This window comes from Bemisia tabaci, chromosome 3 (genome assembly GCF_918797505.1).
Source record: "Bemisia tabaci chromosome 3, PGI_BMITA_v3".
Lineage (NCBI taxonomy): Eukaryota > Metazoa > Arthropoda > Insecta > Hemiptera > Aleyrodidae > Bemisia > Bemisia tabaci.
In genome coordinates, this window is record NC_092795.1 from 25,327,914 (window position 1) to 25,347,077 (window position 19,164).

At 35.3% G+C, this 19,164-nt stretch overlaps 1 protein-coding gene across 2 annotated transcripts in view; it reads left to right on the plus strand.

Annotated features, from left to right (window-relative positions):
- The window catches only part of LOC109031144 (platelet-activating factor acetylhydrolase), a 51,971-nt gene extending 33,354 nt beyond the window's left edge, over positions 1–18,617 (plus strand). Inside the window, exons 4-11 of one of the 2 annotated variants that reach the window (XM_019042494.2) lie at positions 3,190–3,364; positions 3,893–4,019; positions 4,460–4,570; positions 6,264–6,355; positions 7,203–7,379; positions 8,632–8,771; positions 10,110–10,181; positions 17,887–18,617. In XM_019042494.2, coding sequence (XP_018898039.2) covers positions 3,190–3,364; positions 3,893–4,019; positions 4,460–4,570; positions 6,264–6,355; positions 7,203–7,379; positions 8,632–8,771; positions 10,110–10,181; positions 17,887–17,933 — 941 coding nt within the window. In that variant the 3' untranslated portion in view covers positions 17,934–18,617. Of the gene's footprint in view, positions 1–3,189; positions 3,365–3,892; positions 4,020–4,459; positions 4,571–6,263; positions 6,356–7,202; positions 7,380–8,631; positions 8,772–10,109; positions 14,642–17,886 lie in introns of those variants that run through there. The other variant, XM_019042493.2, reaches the window with a different exon arrangement.
- The last annotated feature ends 547 nt before the right edge of the window (positions 18,618–19,164 follow it).

The following is a 19,164-nucleotide window of genomic DNA, read 5'->3' on the forward strand; positions in this document are numbered from 1 at the left end:
CCCTGACGACGGAACGACGATTTGCATGCCACGTTTCGAAAGCGATTTTTGCAGGTCATTTTTTCCTGGGTCTAGCGCAGTGGAGATGTTGCATGTGTGAGGAATTTGCGATTTGACTATTGATCCTCATGTAAAAATTCGCGAGAAACACGATGGTGCCACTGGTCTTCTCTGAAATCAACTCCCAAGCTCAAAAAAAGCTCTCAAGTTGAAGCTAAAATGGAGGGGATATCCCCAAACTCTCAAAAAAAAAAAAAACTCTCCATGCAAAGATAGGGAGCAAATACATTGACAGGGCTGCCGTGTTTTCAGTTTTAGAGTTCTCAAATAAAGTGGCAGCCCTGTCAATGTATTTGCTCCCTATCTTCGCATGGAGAGTTTTTTTTGAGAGTTTGGGGATATCCCCTCCATTTTGGCTTCAACTTGAGAGCTTTTTTTGAGCTTGGGAGTTGATTTCAGAGAAAACCAGTGGCACCATCGTGTTTCTACCGAACTTTTACATAAGAATCAACAGTCAAATCGCAAATTCCATCTCCATTCCGCAACATCGGCGCAGAGAGATGCATCTCAGAGTTTCCGACGATCTGGAAAATCTGGAAATCCGGGCAAGCCAGAGCAGGGCCGGATTAAGGGGGTGGCCATATGTGCCGTGGCCCATGGCGGCAAAAAGGGGCGGCAAATTTTGCAATTTTTTTAAATGTAGGTATAAAAAAATTCGGATTCAGAAAAAAAATTATCAATATGAGAAAAGGGGACACAATTTCTCTTTCCTGAGAGTATAGTAATTTCTAATTTTGTCATTTTTCGGTGATACCTACAAGAGACAGCATCTTTAATTTGTCGAGTTAAGAGAGGATGAGGAACTAAACACGCAATTTGGACTGGAGCTTAGCTCAGAGAGGAATGATGACGAGGACTTCAGATGAAAAGGAGAAGCCCTCGGCGCGGCGGTCGGCATGTAACACATATTAGCGCCTACAAGACTGCATGAATACTTTACCCATTGCGCCGCGGTCAGGAGCGGTTGGCGTGAAACGCATAGCGCCTACAAGACTGCAGGAATACTTCACGCATTGCGCCAAATACAGTGCGATCAGCGCGGCGCAGCGGCGGAAGTTAAAATTATTATACAACATTTATGTTTGTTCTTACATAATTTTTTGGTTCATTTCTTATGAATGGAGAAGCAAAGTTCCGTGAAATTTTGCCAGTAGTGTTGACAGGGCTTTCGCAAAAAATGTATTCAACCCTCCGGCACGCTCACTTGATGGTTTTTATGGATGTTTCAAAACGAATGAAAAGGGGGCGGCAAGTAGGTAAATCCGGCCCTGAGCCGGAGTGTAAACGGTGACCTGGTAATGTTGAGGAATTAATTGGAAAATTCAAGGATGTTTGCGAGTAGCATTTTGGCTTAGCCCGTTGTCTTTCAAAAGAACGCATATAACCTCAGAGCGCTTTTTTTCACAATTGGAGCCTATTATGGAAATTTTATTAAGAGTATATCAAAATCAGCGAAGTCCTAAGGAAAAAATCTAGGGAGGAGTTTTGTTCGAAGGTCAGGGATTTTGGACTTTTTAGCCAGGAAGAAGAGGAAAAAGTCGGGGGAAAGTCAGGGATTATCAAATGAAGAATTTAGGTATGGAAACCCTGTGCATGAAAAAGATCACTAATCGTGGAGATTGGAGGACAAGGCGCATAAGTGCAGTTTTTGAGAAAAATTGAGATATTTATGATTTCAAGTAAAACCAGTCCTAATGCATATTCTGCGAACAATTTGCTCCCGAATTCCAATTTTTAAGCATTAATAAGTCAGTTTGAACTTTCTCTCCGCTATGAGTATCCATGTAATTGCGAAACCCATGTATTTCTCGATATAGCAAAAACTGCACTTTGTAGTATCCACTCTAGACAGCAGTGTCGAGCGTGGGTACTACATGTAGTATCCACGCTCGACACTGCTGTCTAGCGTGGAAACTACAACTTATGCGTTGTTGTTTCCTCCCTGAAATTCATACCTACATTCGGATAAATAGTTTTGACCTACTTCTTTTGAACTATATGGCTTCATTTTGAAGTAAGGAAATACTGTTTCTAGCTCACGCAAAAAAGCTCTTATCTGCGTACGGAAGCTAATGGTAACTATGTTGTTTCTAAAATAAGACAGAAATAGTAGTTTCTAGTTGAAAAACGTGGTCCAACTCATGGTCACAATGTCCCTCGAGATTCAGGGCCGGATTTACCTACTTGCCGCCCATGGGCCGCCTGTATTTTGCCGCCTCCTTCTCATTCGCATTGAAACGTCAATAAAAACCATCAAGTAAACGTGCCAGCGGGGGAGGGGTGCATAAGACGCGTTTACTCGTGTTGTACACATGTTTTATGAATGTTCTGTCAACACTACTAGCAAAAGTTAAGTTTCGTAAACCTATTTCTGTGTGGCCAAGGCCTTTCATTCATAAGAAATGAACAAAAAATTATGAAAGAACAAACGTGAATGTGGTTTAATGATTTTAACTTCCGCCGCCGCGCCGCGCCGCGCAGACCGCACCGTGTTTGGCGCAATGCGTGAAGTATTCACGCAGTCTTGTAGGCGCCATGCGTTCCACGCTGACCGCACTGTGTTTGGCGCAATGCGTGAAGTATTCATGCATTCTTGTAGGCGCTATCCGTTTCACGCTGACCGCAATGACCGCACTGTGTTTGATGCAATGCGTGAAGTATTCGTGCAGTCTTGTAGGCGCTAATGTGTTACATGCCAATCGCCGCGCCGAGGGCTTCTCCTTTTCATCTCAAGTCCTCGTCATCATTGCTCTGTGCGCCGCGCCGCGCCGTTCCAGGCCAAATTGCGTGTTTGGTTTCTCTCTGAACTTGACCACTTAAAGGTGCTGTCACTTGTATCACTGAAAGACGACAAAATTCAAAATTATTATACTCTCTGGAAATGGGAGATTTTGTCGCCTTTTCTAGTTTGTAATTTTTTTTCCAAATCCGATATTTGTTTATACCTACACTTAAAAAAATTACAAAATTTGCCGCCCTCTAGATTTGCCGCCATGGGCCGTGGCCCATGTGGCCTCCCCCTTAATCCGGCCCTTTCGAGATTACCATTTATTTTTAAAAATTTAATTTTTGATTTTGAAAATTAATTACTCAGCTTTATAATTGGTTTTTTTTTTCTTCTTTCCACAGGAGGAAATCTGCACATTCCTGTTGTGTATAAAGGGGCGCCTCTAGAAAGAGCAATCAAAGAAAAATTCAAAACTGTGATTTTTTCCCATGGATTTGGCGCATCTCGATTTGTTTGTTCAACTTTTTGTTGTGAACTCGCTTCTAGAGGTTTTGTCGTTGCCTCTGTTGAACATAGGTAAGATTTTGTCTCTAGTATCACGGAAATGAAATGATCTCCAACACAATACATCATGCACAGGTTACATCTCTTGTTGTGTTCAAAAAATATGATTATTTTTCTTTTCTTTCTTTCTTTTTTTCATTTATCTTGAGTGTAACCTATTTTAGAGCACTCTCTGTAGAAGAAAAATTAGTAAAATCATTTTGAGATGTACCTACTTAGACAATTATGTACTTTATCTGCTATGAATTTCGTATGTACTCAGGTGCATACATTGGGTTTCTAGCGTCCAATTTCATCAATTTAGTAAAAAGTTGATAAAGGTTTATTAAAAGTTTATTAAAGGTTGTTAAGTATCGTAATTCTCATTCAAAAGTTTGAACTTTTCAATCCAATATAATTTAGATCCTAGGTCATCCTCCAAGTTTCTGAGGATCCAAAGAAGAAGATAACAAAATCTTTCAACTGAAAACAAGTTTTTTTCCATTAGTATTAATTACCTACCTACTCAGATATTATTAATTTTTTTTTTCTGTCCGACAGAGATAATTCTGCATGTGCCACATATTACTTTGAATCGGAGGAAGCCAAAAATAATGACACATGCACTTGGATTCGTCATAAAAAGCTGGAAGTTGGCCCTAAACATTACGCTGAAAGGAGAACTCAAGTATGAGCTTTTTTATGGTTTTCATATAAATATCTTTGTTTATTAGTTAATTTATTATTTTTGGTGAAGTCTGGCTTATTTCCCTGTGTCTACCTAAAAGTGGGGAAAATGGTTTGTTTTCTCCAAATATAACCCAAAATTTTCCTATTAAGTCCGAAGTAAGTCGTATGTGTGGAAAGCACTGTGCATCAGGTTCAAAATGTGTAGAAAAAATAAGGGTGTAAAAGAAATTAGACCTTCTGAAACAAGGCTTTAGTCAATCTGCTGTGTAAGTTTGTTCCCATCAAAAAAGGCACAAGCTTTTTTAATTAAGTCAAAATATTTATCAGCACAAGAACCTGAGGTTAAGAATATTGTGCATAACTTATTACTCTTAATGTAAAATATCTTACGAAGCAACCTTTTTCTAATAGAAATTTTTTTGTCATTATTATTTTCAGATAGCAATCCGATCTAAAGAATGTTCCCAAGCCTTAGATTTACTCCACTCACTTAACTCAGACTCAGTGACCAATATCTTAGACTCATCTACTTTTCTAAATGATTTTAAAGTAAGTTCATACATTTTAGTTTCCAAATCAATTATAATTTTTCATCTCTTTCCCTTGCTTGTCCAACTTTCTGGATAAGAACAAAAAAAAACGTCAGGCACCCACAATGTTAGATTGAGGAAACACCAAAATATTTATTATATTTTATGTATTAAGAAAGCTGAATCTTTTCAATAATGTGATGCTGAAACCAAGAAATTTAGTGCTTTATTTTTAGTGAATTGCAAAGTGGGGTGAAACTCGGTACCTGGATGTGTTTTGTTTCCCTATCCCCCTTTTTTCACACAACACAAAACAAGAATAGGAAGTAGGGAAAATGCAACATAGGGACAAAGTTTGTGAGACCAGTCAATGTAAGCGTATAGACACCACCCAATGATAGCCATCAAATTCTCAACCAAATAGTTCATTTACGAAAGACTTCAAGTGCCAGTAACTAAGGGGCACTCTGGAAGTCAGGATGGCAAAAGGTTAAAAAGATTCAAGATTTTTTTGTTCTCAAGATTTTTTGTAAATGAATATTTCAATTGCAACTGGAAATTTTGCACTCACAATCGACCATGTGAAAATCAGTAAAAGCTATTAATTTTATAAAAAAATTTACAATGAAATACTCACGCTCCTACTAAAGTAGGTGATTTCCAGAGCGTGCTTCAGTAGGCAAGGCAGCAACCGAAACGTATTCCGAGAAATACCTACTTTAGTAAAGGAGTGCGAGTTTTTTCATTTAAACATTTTTTGAAACTAGAAAGCATTCCAGAATATAATAATATTGAAAGAATGGAATCTTCGACACTTGTGCAGCACTGTGGTTACATTAAGGTGTAAGGTGCACAAAAATTGGTGAGGAAGGTCAGTTAAACTGGAAGTTTATAAAGCAACAGAAGAAAAAATTAAGCATCATGTTTCCCAATCGAAATTTCATGTGTAATGAAGTGGCTAAATCAAGAAAATGATCTATCTTTTGTAAGCGAAATGTTCTTTCACCTTTTTTTATTGAGAATTTGTGATCCATGTCGGAGCAAAGGTGACTAATCCAAATCAGTCTCCTTTATCACCTGTTCCAAGGCATTAATGTCAAAGTTGATTGCATTTCAAGTCAATGCCCTTTGTGTGCGCGTGTTTTTTTTTCTCAATTATCTCGGTAGGACAGAAATAAACTCTGTGTTAATCACAAATGAATGAATAATTCAACATGAGGTCATGTCTTGGTTGATCTCATGATGCAGCATCTATCACCGTGTTGTCAGATCATTTTGTAAAATCCTCCTATTTTAAATTACCTGTCATGCTTCCACATTTGAAAACTATGTTTACTTTCTGATGGTGAAATTAGAAAAAAATTTGCACTCTAATGTGCTGAGTTGCTGGGAACATACTTAAAACTTGAGGTATTGATGTTTGAGTCTACCTAATTGACAATGCTGTATTTCATCTTATGTTGTGTTTTTTTTCTTCTCCCTACTAAAAAGTGAACAACATTCTGTCTGAAAGTTTGTGACAATGTATTCTTTAGAATTTAGGAAAAACTAATTGAAAGTTTGAAGGCAATTTTCAAGATCACTCAGTTTTTGGGTTTAAAAAATGAAACATGAGTGAAACCAGACAACTTTACAAGCAGTCAGGCATTAATTCTCAGGGAAGATCTATAAAATCCGCTGTCATAGCTAATGTGATTTTTTTTTGTGCATAGGGGAGACTGGATTTATCTTCACCAACAATTTCAGGTCACTCATTTGGTGGAGCAACTTGTTTGCAGACTCTCTATAATGATGAACGATTTCAGTAAGTCTCTCATCCCCAATCAGGCATTATTATTGTTCCAGCTTCAAGAATAAGCCAAAGACATTAAATTATTAGAATTGGATTAGGCTTTGACCATAACAATAATCGTATCAGACTAAGTTATTTTAATGAGGCCATGTGTAGAAGCATCCTCTTTTTAATATTTTTAATTCACCCTTTGTACTTTTTAGCAGTTGTCCCTGAAATAGTCACAAATATAATGATTTGTGACCATTTATGGAGGAAAGGGCTTTATTCCCCATAGGTTGAATTTTCACCTTCAGCACACTAGGCAATGTAGTACATAGTGATTTTATTTCCTTGGTAATTTAGATTCACTTTAAACAGGTCAAGTGCAAAAAGCATGGCTGAGTAATGGACTTTCAGAATTTTCTCATCGTTGCCAATTTGGCTATAATTCGTTGAAATTTCCATAATTTTTTTTGAATGTTTTTATATTGAAGGGGTCAAGAAAAGAAATATGTGGGCGTATTTGTAGTTTTTCCCCTTATTTTTTAAAACTTTGCTTCACAACACCAATAGCTATAGCAAAAGGCATGTAACTACTTTTTTTCCTTTCAAGAAATCATAAGAATACTGTCCTACATGTTCATTGCTTGTAATGTAATTCAAAATTTTTTGAGTTAAGCATTTACTGTCCGGTGTCAAGTACCTTTTTCAAATTTGTTCATTCATATTGAACCCCCTTTAAGCATACTTAGAATGTCCACAGTGTAATTTGTATAAAACCTTACACTTTCACCCCTCTGCTCTCAACTATTGATTTATTGACGCTTATATCACCAAGTTAATAATTCAGTGATTTTTTCCTCTTTTCTTTTCGCAGTCGAGGTGTAATTTTAGATTGCTGGATGTTCCCACTGAAAGATGAAACACATATCGTTGTCAAGCAACCTCTCTTGTTCCTTAATTCACAAACGTTCCATATAAAACAGAATTTAACGGCAATGGAAAGGGTTATAAAAGAACCTGCTGATGCCATTCGATCTGTTTTCACTGTGAAGTAAGTTTTCTCATCAGTTTTTTCCTCTATATTGCAATCATAGTTCGATGTTATGATAGAAGAAAGGTTGCCTATAAAAGATGCTCAATTAGGCTCTTCCTAGGTGGAGGTGTCCAGTGAAAGAGAGACCAACCACGGTTAAACAAGAAATGAGGAAATGCCACCTCCCAGAAGGGCTTTAGGAGATCAGGGGTCTGTGACGGTCAGACATCGCAGATTGTCAGATAGCTCTGTAAGAGTAGCTCTTAAGTATGTTGGTAATCAATTTGTACTGAAAGGCATTATTTTTTTTTATAAAAAATTGATTGAACTCTGATTAGTTTAAATGTACGGTAGTATCTGAATTTACAATGTAATGCATAGAATTTTTAAAAGAACAAACTTACCATATGCTTTGCTATATGATATGTTTGATTTTGCCACGTGAGAGTTAAACAAAAATACCTGGAGACATAAAGTACGAGGACTTGCATATTTACCCTCATTTGTTTCAACTTGAATGACATTCAACATGGTATGATCTGCCCAAGGATTTATGAAACTCTCACAGCTTCTTCATGACATAATAAGGTCATCTCTGAGTCGGGGGATACATGCAAACAAGGAACATTGAACATCCTTCACTTTGACACAATATGTACTAGAATACCTATTCAAGGAGAGTAAGGCCGTTTGTGTGCTGCTTTTTCATTAGTCACGAAAATTACTCAGACATGTTGCTCTTACAGCTGTAAGTAAACAAATATAATGGCTACTTCACATAACCATTGAATTCCCACTGGGAGCAGTAGTTGAAATAATCATGAAATACCTTATTTAAAATATACTTTTTTAATAGCGAACAAAAAATTAAGAGCTGATTTCAGGTCTTACTAACGTGATGATTCGGAGAAAGTCCTGAATTCCGTCGATCTGGAAAGTGTGGTTTGGTAAAAGTAGATCTGGAGTATTTTATCAGTAAAGGGTTTGTATAAGCACCCTGAAGCCTATCGACCAATAAGAGCGTTTCTTCACCTATAACCTTAAGAGCACTTTGTCAACTGAAAACAAGCTGTCCATTCGAGAAGCACCAGAGCTTTTCTTTACCAAAACGATAAGAATGGCCATACTCTCCCCTTACAGATACTCTACTAAATCATCTAGGTATTTAATGAAGTACTCTTAACTCATCGAACCAAAGCAAAAAGCAAAGACAAAAAGTGCTAATAAAAGGAAGTATATTAAAAAGAAATTGGAAATTGAATTTTTTTAGGAACACGACTCATGAAAGTCAAACAGATACGCCTTTGGTCTGGGGTTATTGGTTGGATTTATTCATGAAGAAATTATCCCCTGAACTCGCTCTGCGGATACAAAATCATCTAGCACTAGTTTTCTTGCACCAGCAACTTGGTGAGTATCCTTGAAAATCAATTTGCAATTACTAATTATGAATGACTTTCAATTGGTTTAAATTGATTTCAATGATTTAGCCAAATTCAGCGAGAGTTACCTTTTTTTCTATGATAGCCTATTCAGACTGATTAATCCCAACTCATTCAGATTTATTCTGGTTTATTCGAATTTATCCTGATATATGTAGATGTATTCTAAATCTGCTCAATTCATACATGCCTCGTCAGATTTATTCTGATGTATCCAGTCGTTTTGTCTTGAATTGTCATTGAATTTCGAGAGATTACTTTAGTGCTTTTGAAAGTTCTTGAATTTCACTTCATCTGGTGTGTGTATATTTGCAACAATTTGGCAGATTGGTCTTTTTATTCATTCTAAGATGAAGTCTTCTAAAATATTCAGTATCATTGTATGTACATCATATTTTTCCGTTATTATGCAGGGAGAAGGAAATAATTATAAGAAGGAGAAATTTCCATTTTGAGACTTTCATTAAGGCCTCTAAATTTTTATGAGTCTTTCAAATAAAGTGCTTAAAACTTCTTTCGCAAGTTCTCGAAGATCCTGAAGATTATTTTTGGATTAAGCAGCCAAAATTATTGAGTCGAGTCCACACCAAATTAGTACTTACACCATTTTTAGACTGCGATAGAAAATCGTGTGACGTCAGTTTAGCATTGAAAGTAAATGCAAGAATCAAGATAGTGGATCCTCTGTGGCAGACCTAAAAGTGCCTAAACTTATTTGACGAGTACTCTAATTCACATTCAGTATGCCAAGGAATTTTCTGGCTCTTTTTGACAACTAAGTCTCTCAGAACAGACAGCCAAATCCATTCACTTATCCAATGTAAATCTCAACCATTTGTTTCGGCCTAAAAGGGGAGGTAAACATTCTTTTTGGTAAGTGTTTTTATGGGACTGATTCCGTAGAATTTTTATTGCTAAAGCCAACTCTGATCCAGATTTATTTCTATTGCGTACAAGTTTCTGTACAAGTCAGTTACAAGTTGGGAGTCCGTCAGGAGGTGGAAATGTTAATAAAATGTAAAATTGTCCTGAAATGTTTGTTTGTACCCAATTTGAAAGGTTTTACAGGGTTCCTCATTAATTTTCAAATTCATCTTTTTATTTCATCGATCCATTCATTCATTATTCCTGAATAATTTTATTAAATTGAGGTGACGCACCCTATTATACAACCATGTGTCAATAGAGTTATTCAGGTGCGACTCAGGAATTAGTGAAAAAACTATGGTTGTGTACCTACACTCTGAATCTTACTTTTCATTTCCATGGTAACTTCACCCTAAATTTTTAACCTTCCCTTTTTCAGGTCTAGATCCAATTAATGATGTGGGATCCAGTGAACGTTTCTTGAGTGAACACAAGAACGTCTTAGTTGAAGGTTTGGTCAACAGATTTGCTCAGCCTGCTGTACACAAGTTTCACCCTTTATTTTTGGTTCACTTTTTTAATCCATTTGCCACTAAACGTTAAAAATTACGGATGGTATCTTTCAGCTAGCTTTCAGTCCAGTGAGAGGGTTTATTGGCCATTTTCTTCTGCATTCTGTCCTTTTTCTTACAAATGGTGAGCTTAAAGCTGTATTGGAGCTGCCGGATATCCATAGCCGAAGCACAATATTTGCCAGCTTAATATTGCTGAACTACGAACAGCACGCTTCATTACTGATGAATGTTATGGGTGAAAAACTGAAGGGATTGTTTAGACGAAATTAACAAATCAGTTACGGATAATAACTTGCTAAAAAGAGTCTCAAGAGATCTGGATCCATTTTGCAGCCTCTGTGTATTGTTTAAAATGTTGTGTGTGCCAAAAAATCCAGTTTAATTTTTTGTTTCAATGCTTTTTTTTGAAGTCTTAATAATGTATTCTCACCCTTTCATCCATAAAATTCTCTCAGTTATTTAGTTGGTCCATAACAATGGGTTTTGTAGAAGCCTGGTTTATCTGGACTGAGTTTAACAGAAATGACCGTATTAAAATGAAAAGGAACTTTATCCATTGTGACTTGAGCCCTGTCATGCATGTGTTGTTAAAGATTTTAGGGCTCATGTTAGAATGGATATATGTGCATAGTTCCTTTTGATTTAAATACATTCAAATGCACCTAGTTTCATCAAGTTTGAACCAAGAAAAAGAAATTCGTAGTTTTCCTCCACAAGGCTCAATTTAAAGGACAAAGTTTAACGACTATTTTCATGTTGAAAACATTTGTCCTCGACTTTGAATTTTTGACAAAAAATTTTTCGTTTACTTGAACTAACGACTACTCCCAACTCATGTTTTCTGTAGTGTGACTTGGTGTGTCCCTGTTAAATTTGGTCCATGTGGTTCAATACTTATTAATGTAAAGGGTCAATGTATGTACTCCCATCAGCTTTTACAGCAATCGCGAGAGCATATCTCAATGGAGAAATTAGAAGAATGCATATCTCAACTCCTGCGTTTCAAAATTCAGCCCTATTGCTCATTTTTCAAAACGGAACTGAATCAGGCACAGCCGTGCGTAAGCTTTTAAGGTATAATTTGGAAACATTTAATAATCGATTGGAAAATAAACTTTTTCTGAAAGTAAGACCAAGCAGAACGTTTGCAGTGTTGTCAATCAAAATATATTTTTCTCCGGTTATACCATTGGCTCACAATCAAAACAGAGTTTCATTGACACTCTTTTTATTGATTTAATCTGAATTAAACTCATTAGAAGTTTCAAAAGTTTAACCAAAGAGTCCTAAGTGTTCAGTAAGGTAAGTTGAGCTTGGTAGTAATTCTGAAAGTTGCCATAAAGTTTGGAGAATTTTGTCCAAGTCTGAAAATGTGTACTATGGTTTAAGAATCATCGGAAATGGGATTTTATTTTCCTTGAGACTGTGCTTGACCATTGTGCTTTTATGTGGGAAATCTAAAAGTAAATATTTTCATCCAACAATGCCATCATGTAAGATTCTATAAAAATGATCACCTACTCTACTTTCACTCTTGAGAGAGGAAGATTCAGTAGGTCAGTTGCGCTGGTCACAGAATCGTGTTTTAATGCTCGATTCTTGTAGATTAGCTGAAAATAATAAGATCCGTCCAAACTGCAACTTTCTATATTCATTATTAACCGAGATATTGCCCTTTGAAAAGTCAGGTTATTGACGTCATCCACACCCTTGGTTCCTTTCCCCTTGCTTTCATCTAAGTTTCACGTTGAGCAACCAGTGCTGATGTGTGTCTCCGTAACTGATAAAACCAAGATGGAAGAAGCCAAGGTTGTCACTACCGTGGTGGATGACTTCAAAAACCCGACTTTTCCAAGGGCAATTGCTCCGTTGATATTGAACGTAGAAAGTTGCGGTTTGGACGGATCTCATTATTATTAGCTAATCTATGAGAATTGAGCCCTAAAACACGATTCTGTGACAAGGACAACTGACCCTATGTGGAAACAAAAATTATTTCTGTCCATATTATGAAGATAAAGGGAGATACTGAATTTTTTTATTCACAGTGATTTTTGTCTGACAAAAGCGGGGTATCAAGCTGCTTGTTTTGGTTAAATTTAAGTTCAAAAAACAAAATATTGAGGCCTGCTCTTTGGTTCATTTTACTCTTGTATATGGACCTTATGAATATGATGCATGTGCTGAGTGATTCTTTTTGATTTGCCACTATACTGTGAGCAACTCATAATGAAGCTTTCAAGTGCTTATTTTTATTGGGTAAACGGACAGATTTAGTCATTCATCTAAAAAAACTGTGTTACCAGAATGAACAGGAAGAATCCTTAGCAATGCTGTAGGAGTGTGCCCCAATAATATTGGCTGCTGGATCCAAAACTTACCTTAGATTTGACTAATCTTACACCTATATTTTGCAAAATTAACTTTTGCTGAAATTTAATTGAGTGTAATTTCTGAGAAAATCCAGATTTTCAAAGAAAAAGTGCAGCAGTGTGAGCTGTTAGGTTTCATGGAAACATTAAAATTCTTGAAATCTTATTAGTCTTTGAATATATTCTAAGAATTAAACCAAAACCTTGAAGGAGGAATTAAGAATGCAGTGCCATTTGCAACTTAAAGAATGTGTCTATGAATTTACCATTATAAATAGGGAATATTTGTACCTGTTAATTTTGAATTCCTACAGTATATTTTTCGCAATTTTTGAAAAAACTCGTTCTCTTTGTAGAATTGTCATTTTTCTAGGGAGATTTTTTTTATCATACATAATTAATGTAGCACCATGTCTTGTTTAACTTGTTGCACTCCGAATTTTTTCCCCTTTTTGTACCTTTCTTCAATCCTATGATTAGTTTTATATATTTTTTTGTAAATAATGAGCTTCCTTTTTGAAGCCAAAATAAATGCTGTCTTTCAGATAAATCAAATTATTATTGCTGTCTTACACTTAAGTTTTGGGTGTACATTTCTTGAGTTTTTTCTTTTTACGATGAATGTTCTTTAATTTTTCACTTTGGAAAAATCGCCATACATCATCAAGGAAATAAATGTATAAAATTGATGCAGGCAGTTCAATTTTGTCATTGGATTAATGTGCATCTGTGTTCCAACTTCACCCCAAAATTTCAAAAATCAATGTGACCGTCAAGCAGTGTTCGAAACTCACAGGCGCCAAGGCGCCTAAAAAATGAAGGCTCTGCGCTAACATGGCCCCTAAAAATTGCCCCCTAAAAATCTGCATTTTCACAGGAAGTCAAATAAAGAAAGAAAAAAAAATCTATTTGAATTGAAAAAACTCAGAATTTTCAGCACTACAAGTGAAAGCTTGCTTTTTTTATTCTTCTCGATTTCATTCTTAGTGCTTTTGTCTTCCTCAGGTTATAACTACTTACTAGTTCTGTTACGAAAACATCTTGAGTCTAACTTTTCACTAAATGCGCTGTGATATATAGACATAAAGTCAATTTGGCCCCTAAAAAATCTTCAATGGCGCCTAAAAATCGGGCTTGATGCGCCACATGGCTCCTAAAACTCAAAAGTGAGTTTCGAACACTGCCGTCAAGTCTAATTTTCAGAAGCCATTAACAATACCTCACAAGTTAGAGAGATTTCTGATATGGCCATCATGAAGCACAAAATCCTGGAGAAAGCAAAAATCAAAAGAAAAATGGAGGTAATGATAAATTTTGGGAGCTCTTGTTTGACCAGCCCCCCTCCCCCCCCCCCCCCCCCTGCAATGAAGGGCCAAAGCCTAAGTTTTGGACCCATTTTATGTGATATGCTAAAAAGTTGGAGCACTGATCTATATTAATCTCAAAATGTCAAATTGATGTTATTTTTTATTGACTTTTTCAAAATATTTCAGCTTATCAAAACTGGTTCAGTCCATATCTCCAAAATCAAATCAATTTGCCAAAGCTTGTGTATTTTTGTCCTGCGCAAGAGATGTAATGTTTTTCCTTGACTGATTCAGTGTAAATGAACCAAATGTAGATAGGATTTTAAGATTGTATCGCTTTTTACCTACTAAGGATTTGCTGAGTCTTGTTGTGTATGTACCTGTAATTTACGTCTTTCTTTTATAAAAAATTCTCTCTCCCTCTTTTTTATTTTTAGTGCTCTCATGTGAAATTGCGATTTTGTCCTCTTTTTTTATCCTTAATTTGTGTGGTGCCCTTTTATTTTTAATCTGTCAAAAATTTGGTGAAGGTTACCGTAAAAACTTTTGTTTTTTGTTTTTTATTTTTTTACCTAGCTTTTTATGCATGTTTCTCCCTTCAAATTCGGCCCATCTAGTCCTAGTCCTCCTTTGTGCTTTATTCCTTGTTTTGTAACCTTTTCATAAAGAAAAGCAAGGAAAAAACCTCATGAATAAAATATTTATTCTTGGTTGAAATCTCTTATTCTTCTGTCCTGTAAAATCCTAACATTGATCATTTTTACAAAGGTTGTCCTTATAGGACTGCAATAGTTAGCCGTTTGGGCGAAAAAAGCCGATAGCTAAATGTTAGTGCATGAAGATAATTTTATCAGCTTGGGAATGAGGTCTTGTTGAGGTCATTTGGGTGAAAATCCACGAAATTGCCTTTCGACAGAGACGCGTTTAACTTGGCCCTCCACGATTTTAGGGAACTTTTCTAAACCCCCGAAAAAATATCCAAAACAAGATACATTTGTTCATCAACAGAAATAAACATGCAAAGTATTCTAACTATGGTGTGCATACTTGATTTTTCTTTCATTTGGTATTCTACATTCATTCTTTCCTTTTTGAGGTATCTACCTCAGTTTTGGTCCACGAAACAACCACTCCGCCCACCTAACACTGTCAAAGGTGTTTCTGAAGTTTCCTGGCATGAGGGTCCAGAAAATAGTTTGAGCTGTCCTTCCAGTTCATCAATTGTAGTAAATATCTTGCTTTTTAAAGCTTTTTTTCATCTCTTGAACAGCCTAAAATTACATTATGAATATTCAGGCTGTATGTGGTAAATTCTCTTGCAGATAAGAGTGGCAATTTTGAGTGGGCATCCTTCCAGTGAAGGATCCAACTTTTTTTTTCAGACATGTATACTGTAGAAGATGTTGTAAATTATCCAACATACTTCAGTATGGTTCCCTGTACTCCTTCTCCAGGCACAAGCTGTAACTTAGCGAATTTTCAACTGAATGGACTTAACAAGGTCTTATTTTCAATACAAGAATATACACCTATATGATTGCACAAACCAAATTTAAGTTATCTAGTTTTCTTTGTAGGTAAAAAGAGGATTGTAGAATTTTTGGGACAACCTATGTAAGTTGAGAGTGAAATTTGACATTTGACATTATGATCTTTACACTTTCATGTGTTGAATATTTATGTGTAAGTCTTAATTGATTTTCTGAGGGAATTATTTTATTTTTTGGTATCAGAAAATGGTGGTGTATTAATTATTTATATATTATTTTGTTTTCTCCAATTTTATTTATTTTTTAAGAAACGTTTTTTTCAGTAGTCAATCCCCTGGCAGTAGCCACAGTTCAGAGATAAGACTGAAGATAATCTTAAAATATGAAGCAATCGCTCAGTTTCAACCGGTAGCGTTACTTTATGCTCTAGGCATATTTTTCCATGACTGTCCAATATGATATAACCATAGTGTATTATGTGTTGAGCCACTCTTGTAGTTTTGAGGAATCAACTTCCATTGATGAAGTATGCTCAGGAGCCTCATGTTGAAGCTTTAATTTTATGCTCAATTTAAAAAGATGAGACTTATCATGGAAAAAGCCTGATTTAGATAGCCAGAATTCAAACGGTCCTCTGTCGGAAACCAACTTTTTCCCATTTATTTTCTCATTCATTAATAACATCATTGGAAAACCTATTTGTGACAAACAGAAGTACATATCAATGAAAGTCAATTTGTAACCAGAGAATTAATCGAGAAAAACAGCAAAGCTTCGTTGGAAAAATACTCGCAAACAGCAGACAATTTTCAACATATTTTGAAGTATTAGAAATGAATATTGATGAAAAAATATTGTTGAATTAGTGGAGTAAAATTTTTGGCCAGTGATTAACTTCAAGGAAGAAGAAGCTAGCATATCGCAGTGAATGTGTTAGACTTCTCTTTTTTGCAGTATTTTCTCAGTAATAGGTTTAAAGGTGGATACATATTATGTACTTAAACCCAATATGGAACGACTCTTCTTCTCAACATCCAAAAACTGTAAAATAGAACACTGTCTTTTATAGGATGGAAACACAATAAAAACCTGAATATGAGAGCCCTCTTTTAAAGAAAGTCTGACCCGAGGCCTTGCCTTAATAGGTATTGTAGTGGTATGGCTAAAACTTTGTCGGTAAAACCCCTGAGGTTTTAGCCGAACCACTACAGTAGCTAGTCTTTTTTTCCTTTCATTTTTTATTTTTTTTATTCCACTCAACCTCATATTCATAATGTTGATAATTAACTATTTTTTTGTTGAGTTATATATCTTGTAAAAAAAATTACTATCCCTAAAAAAATATAATGAAGAAATCCAGTCATTCAAGCACTTACCTCAAATTATTAGTAAAGAAGGTTGGACTTAAAAATTTTTGTGATGAATGTTCTCCAATTCTCTAACTGAGAGATTTCCTCTCCTCAATGCACCAGTATGCAGTGTCTAGGTCAGTATCAGTATCTAGTGATTTTATTTAAAAATAATTATCTCAATCTCACAAATGCTGGCACGGCACTTCCAATGCAGATTTTACAATTTGGCAAATCAACACAGCGCAAAGATTGAATGACTCCACGACTCCAATCCACCACATTTGTTGTGCGTGCTCTTGTAATTCATAAATTTTAGGCAATAGAAGGTATACTGCAAATTTATCTCAGGGCTTCTGGTCATTGCAATTTTAAAAGGCTTTGGTAATAGTGGCAAAAAGCGTTACTAAATTATTAACAAATATAATTCATGAGCTAAATCATGACAACAGCAGTTAATATTTATGAAGGTTATTGTAAAGCATTACAAATCTCAATTATCTTCACAAATCTTTTGAAACTCATGTATAATCCAATTTTGCAGCGTTTAACTTCAACAGAATTTCCAACAACAGAAGGGAAAAGTACCTATGTCGATGACTAGACTCAGAGACTAAGCATCTTGGCTATGGTGTTTAAAAATGTATGCTCCTTTTTATTATTATATGTTGAAAGGGAAATGTACCAACCTTGCCGCTTTAAATTCCTATAGAAATTTTTCTAGAGAGATGATACATAGACAGGACGATAAAATAGAAATTTGCAAGGTATTCCTTTTCCAATTGAAAAACCAAGTCTGACGAGAAGATTGAACATTGCAAAGCATACAAAGTTTCCAAGTCTAGTCAGCAATACAAATTTCGATTTGCGAAATTGTATGTGTTTCAATAATTGATTCTTAAGTGAAGGAGTAGGTACGAATGAATGCCAGTTTTTTTCCTTTTCATACCTAATCCAACCACCAAATTAATAATGAAATATTTTCAAATTCCACTGTAATGTTTTGCATCTTGGATTTATTGCTAGTTGCAGATCATGGATCTTGTCCGAGATTTTTTGTTTGTTTCTGGTTTAACAAATGTTTGCTTTTTTTTCATAGGTAATTTTTGTTTTTCTTTTCTAGGCCTGATGATGGAAGCAGCCCAAGAAGCAAAGCGATCTTTTCTATGAGAAGAATCTTCCTTACTTTAAAATTTCTTGAAGAACTTTAAGAAAAATAAATTCTCTGATGCAAAAAAAAAAAATTTTATGCTGAATGACTTTTGCGATGCAGAAAGGTCAATACTTTTTCACCTCTGCACAGTCTCTCCAAACCATTTACAAAATGGTTATAACATAGCTTTTTTTGTCCCTTTTTAAGTATGCGCCCTTTTTTAAAGTCAATGTTCCTTTTCCAATGTTCACTTAAAGTCAATGCACTTCTTTCATAGGTACTGAATTTTCGATTATGCAGTAGAAAATTCAATTTAATGCATTCTGCCCTTTTCAATGAATATTGAGTTAGTGAATTCTTTTTAGCAGTTTAAAAGTCAGTAAAGAAAATCAATGCTGTATCATTTAGCATTTTGAGAAATAGACGCATCAACTCAGGGATTGATTTATTGTTTTCTTATTTTCTCTGTTTATTTAGTTACATCTCTGAAACAGAACCCGCTCTTCAAGTCTTGTGGTTCTTTTTACAGGAGCCTGTGGTATGTGTAATTTCAAACAACTTGACAGGACTCCCCCCTTGAACCTAATTTTTTTTTTAAACCAACAATATTTTTTATTACTTTTTAGTGTAAGTACACATTTAAAATACCTACTGTTCCAACTTTTTTAAGGAATTAAATTCTTATGGATTATGTCCTGAAATTTTGTTGTTTTTTCCTTTCCTCTTTTAATTCCCTAATTTTTATCTCTTTTTTAATAGGTAGGTACTCTACAATTTGACTTGTTTGTAACAACTCTTTTGTTACCCAAATTGTTTTAAAGATAAACTTGAATAGAAGCTTGTATAATAGTGTTTTAATGCAAGATTCAGGGCTTGAAGTCCAAGAAAAAAGTACCTATACTTGGCAATATTTCACACTGCCTATGCATTCTCATCTAGTCCTTCCGTTTTCCTGGCCATGTATCAAATTGAATTGAACGTATTATTATGAATTATAGAGTTATTTCAGTTTTTTAAAAAAAATCTGAAGCGATAGTTTTCTAAGTTGAATAGGTACCTAAGTTCATTTTTTGTCTCATCATTTGAGCTTGAAGTTCATTTGTGTCCTAAGCCTCCACTAATTGTTCTACTTCAAATGTAATTATTCACAGGAAAAGGTGCACCTTATAACCCTTGGAGAAGAACATTAAAAAGAAGAGAGTACAGGATTCAATTTGTTGCTCACAATGTTTTTATTTTAAATTTTCT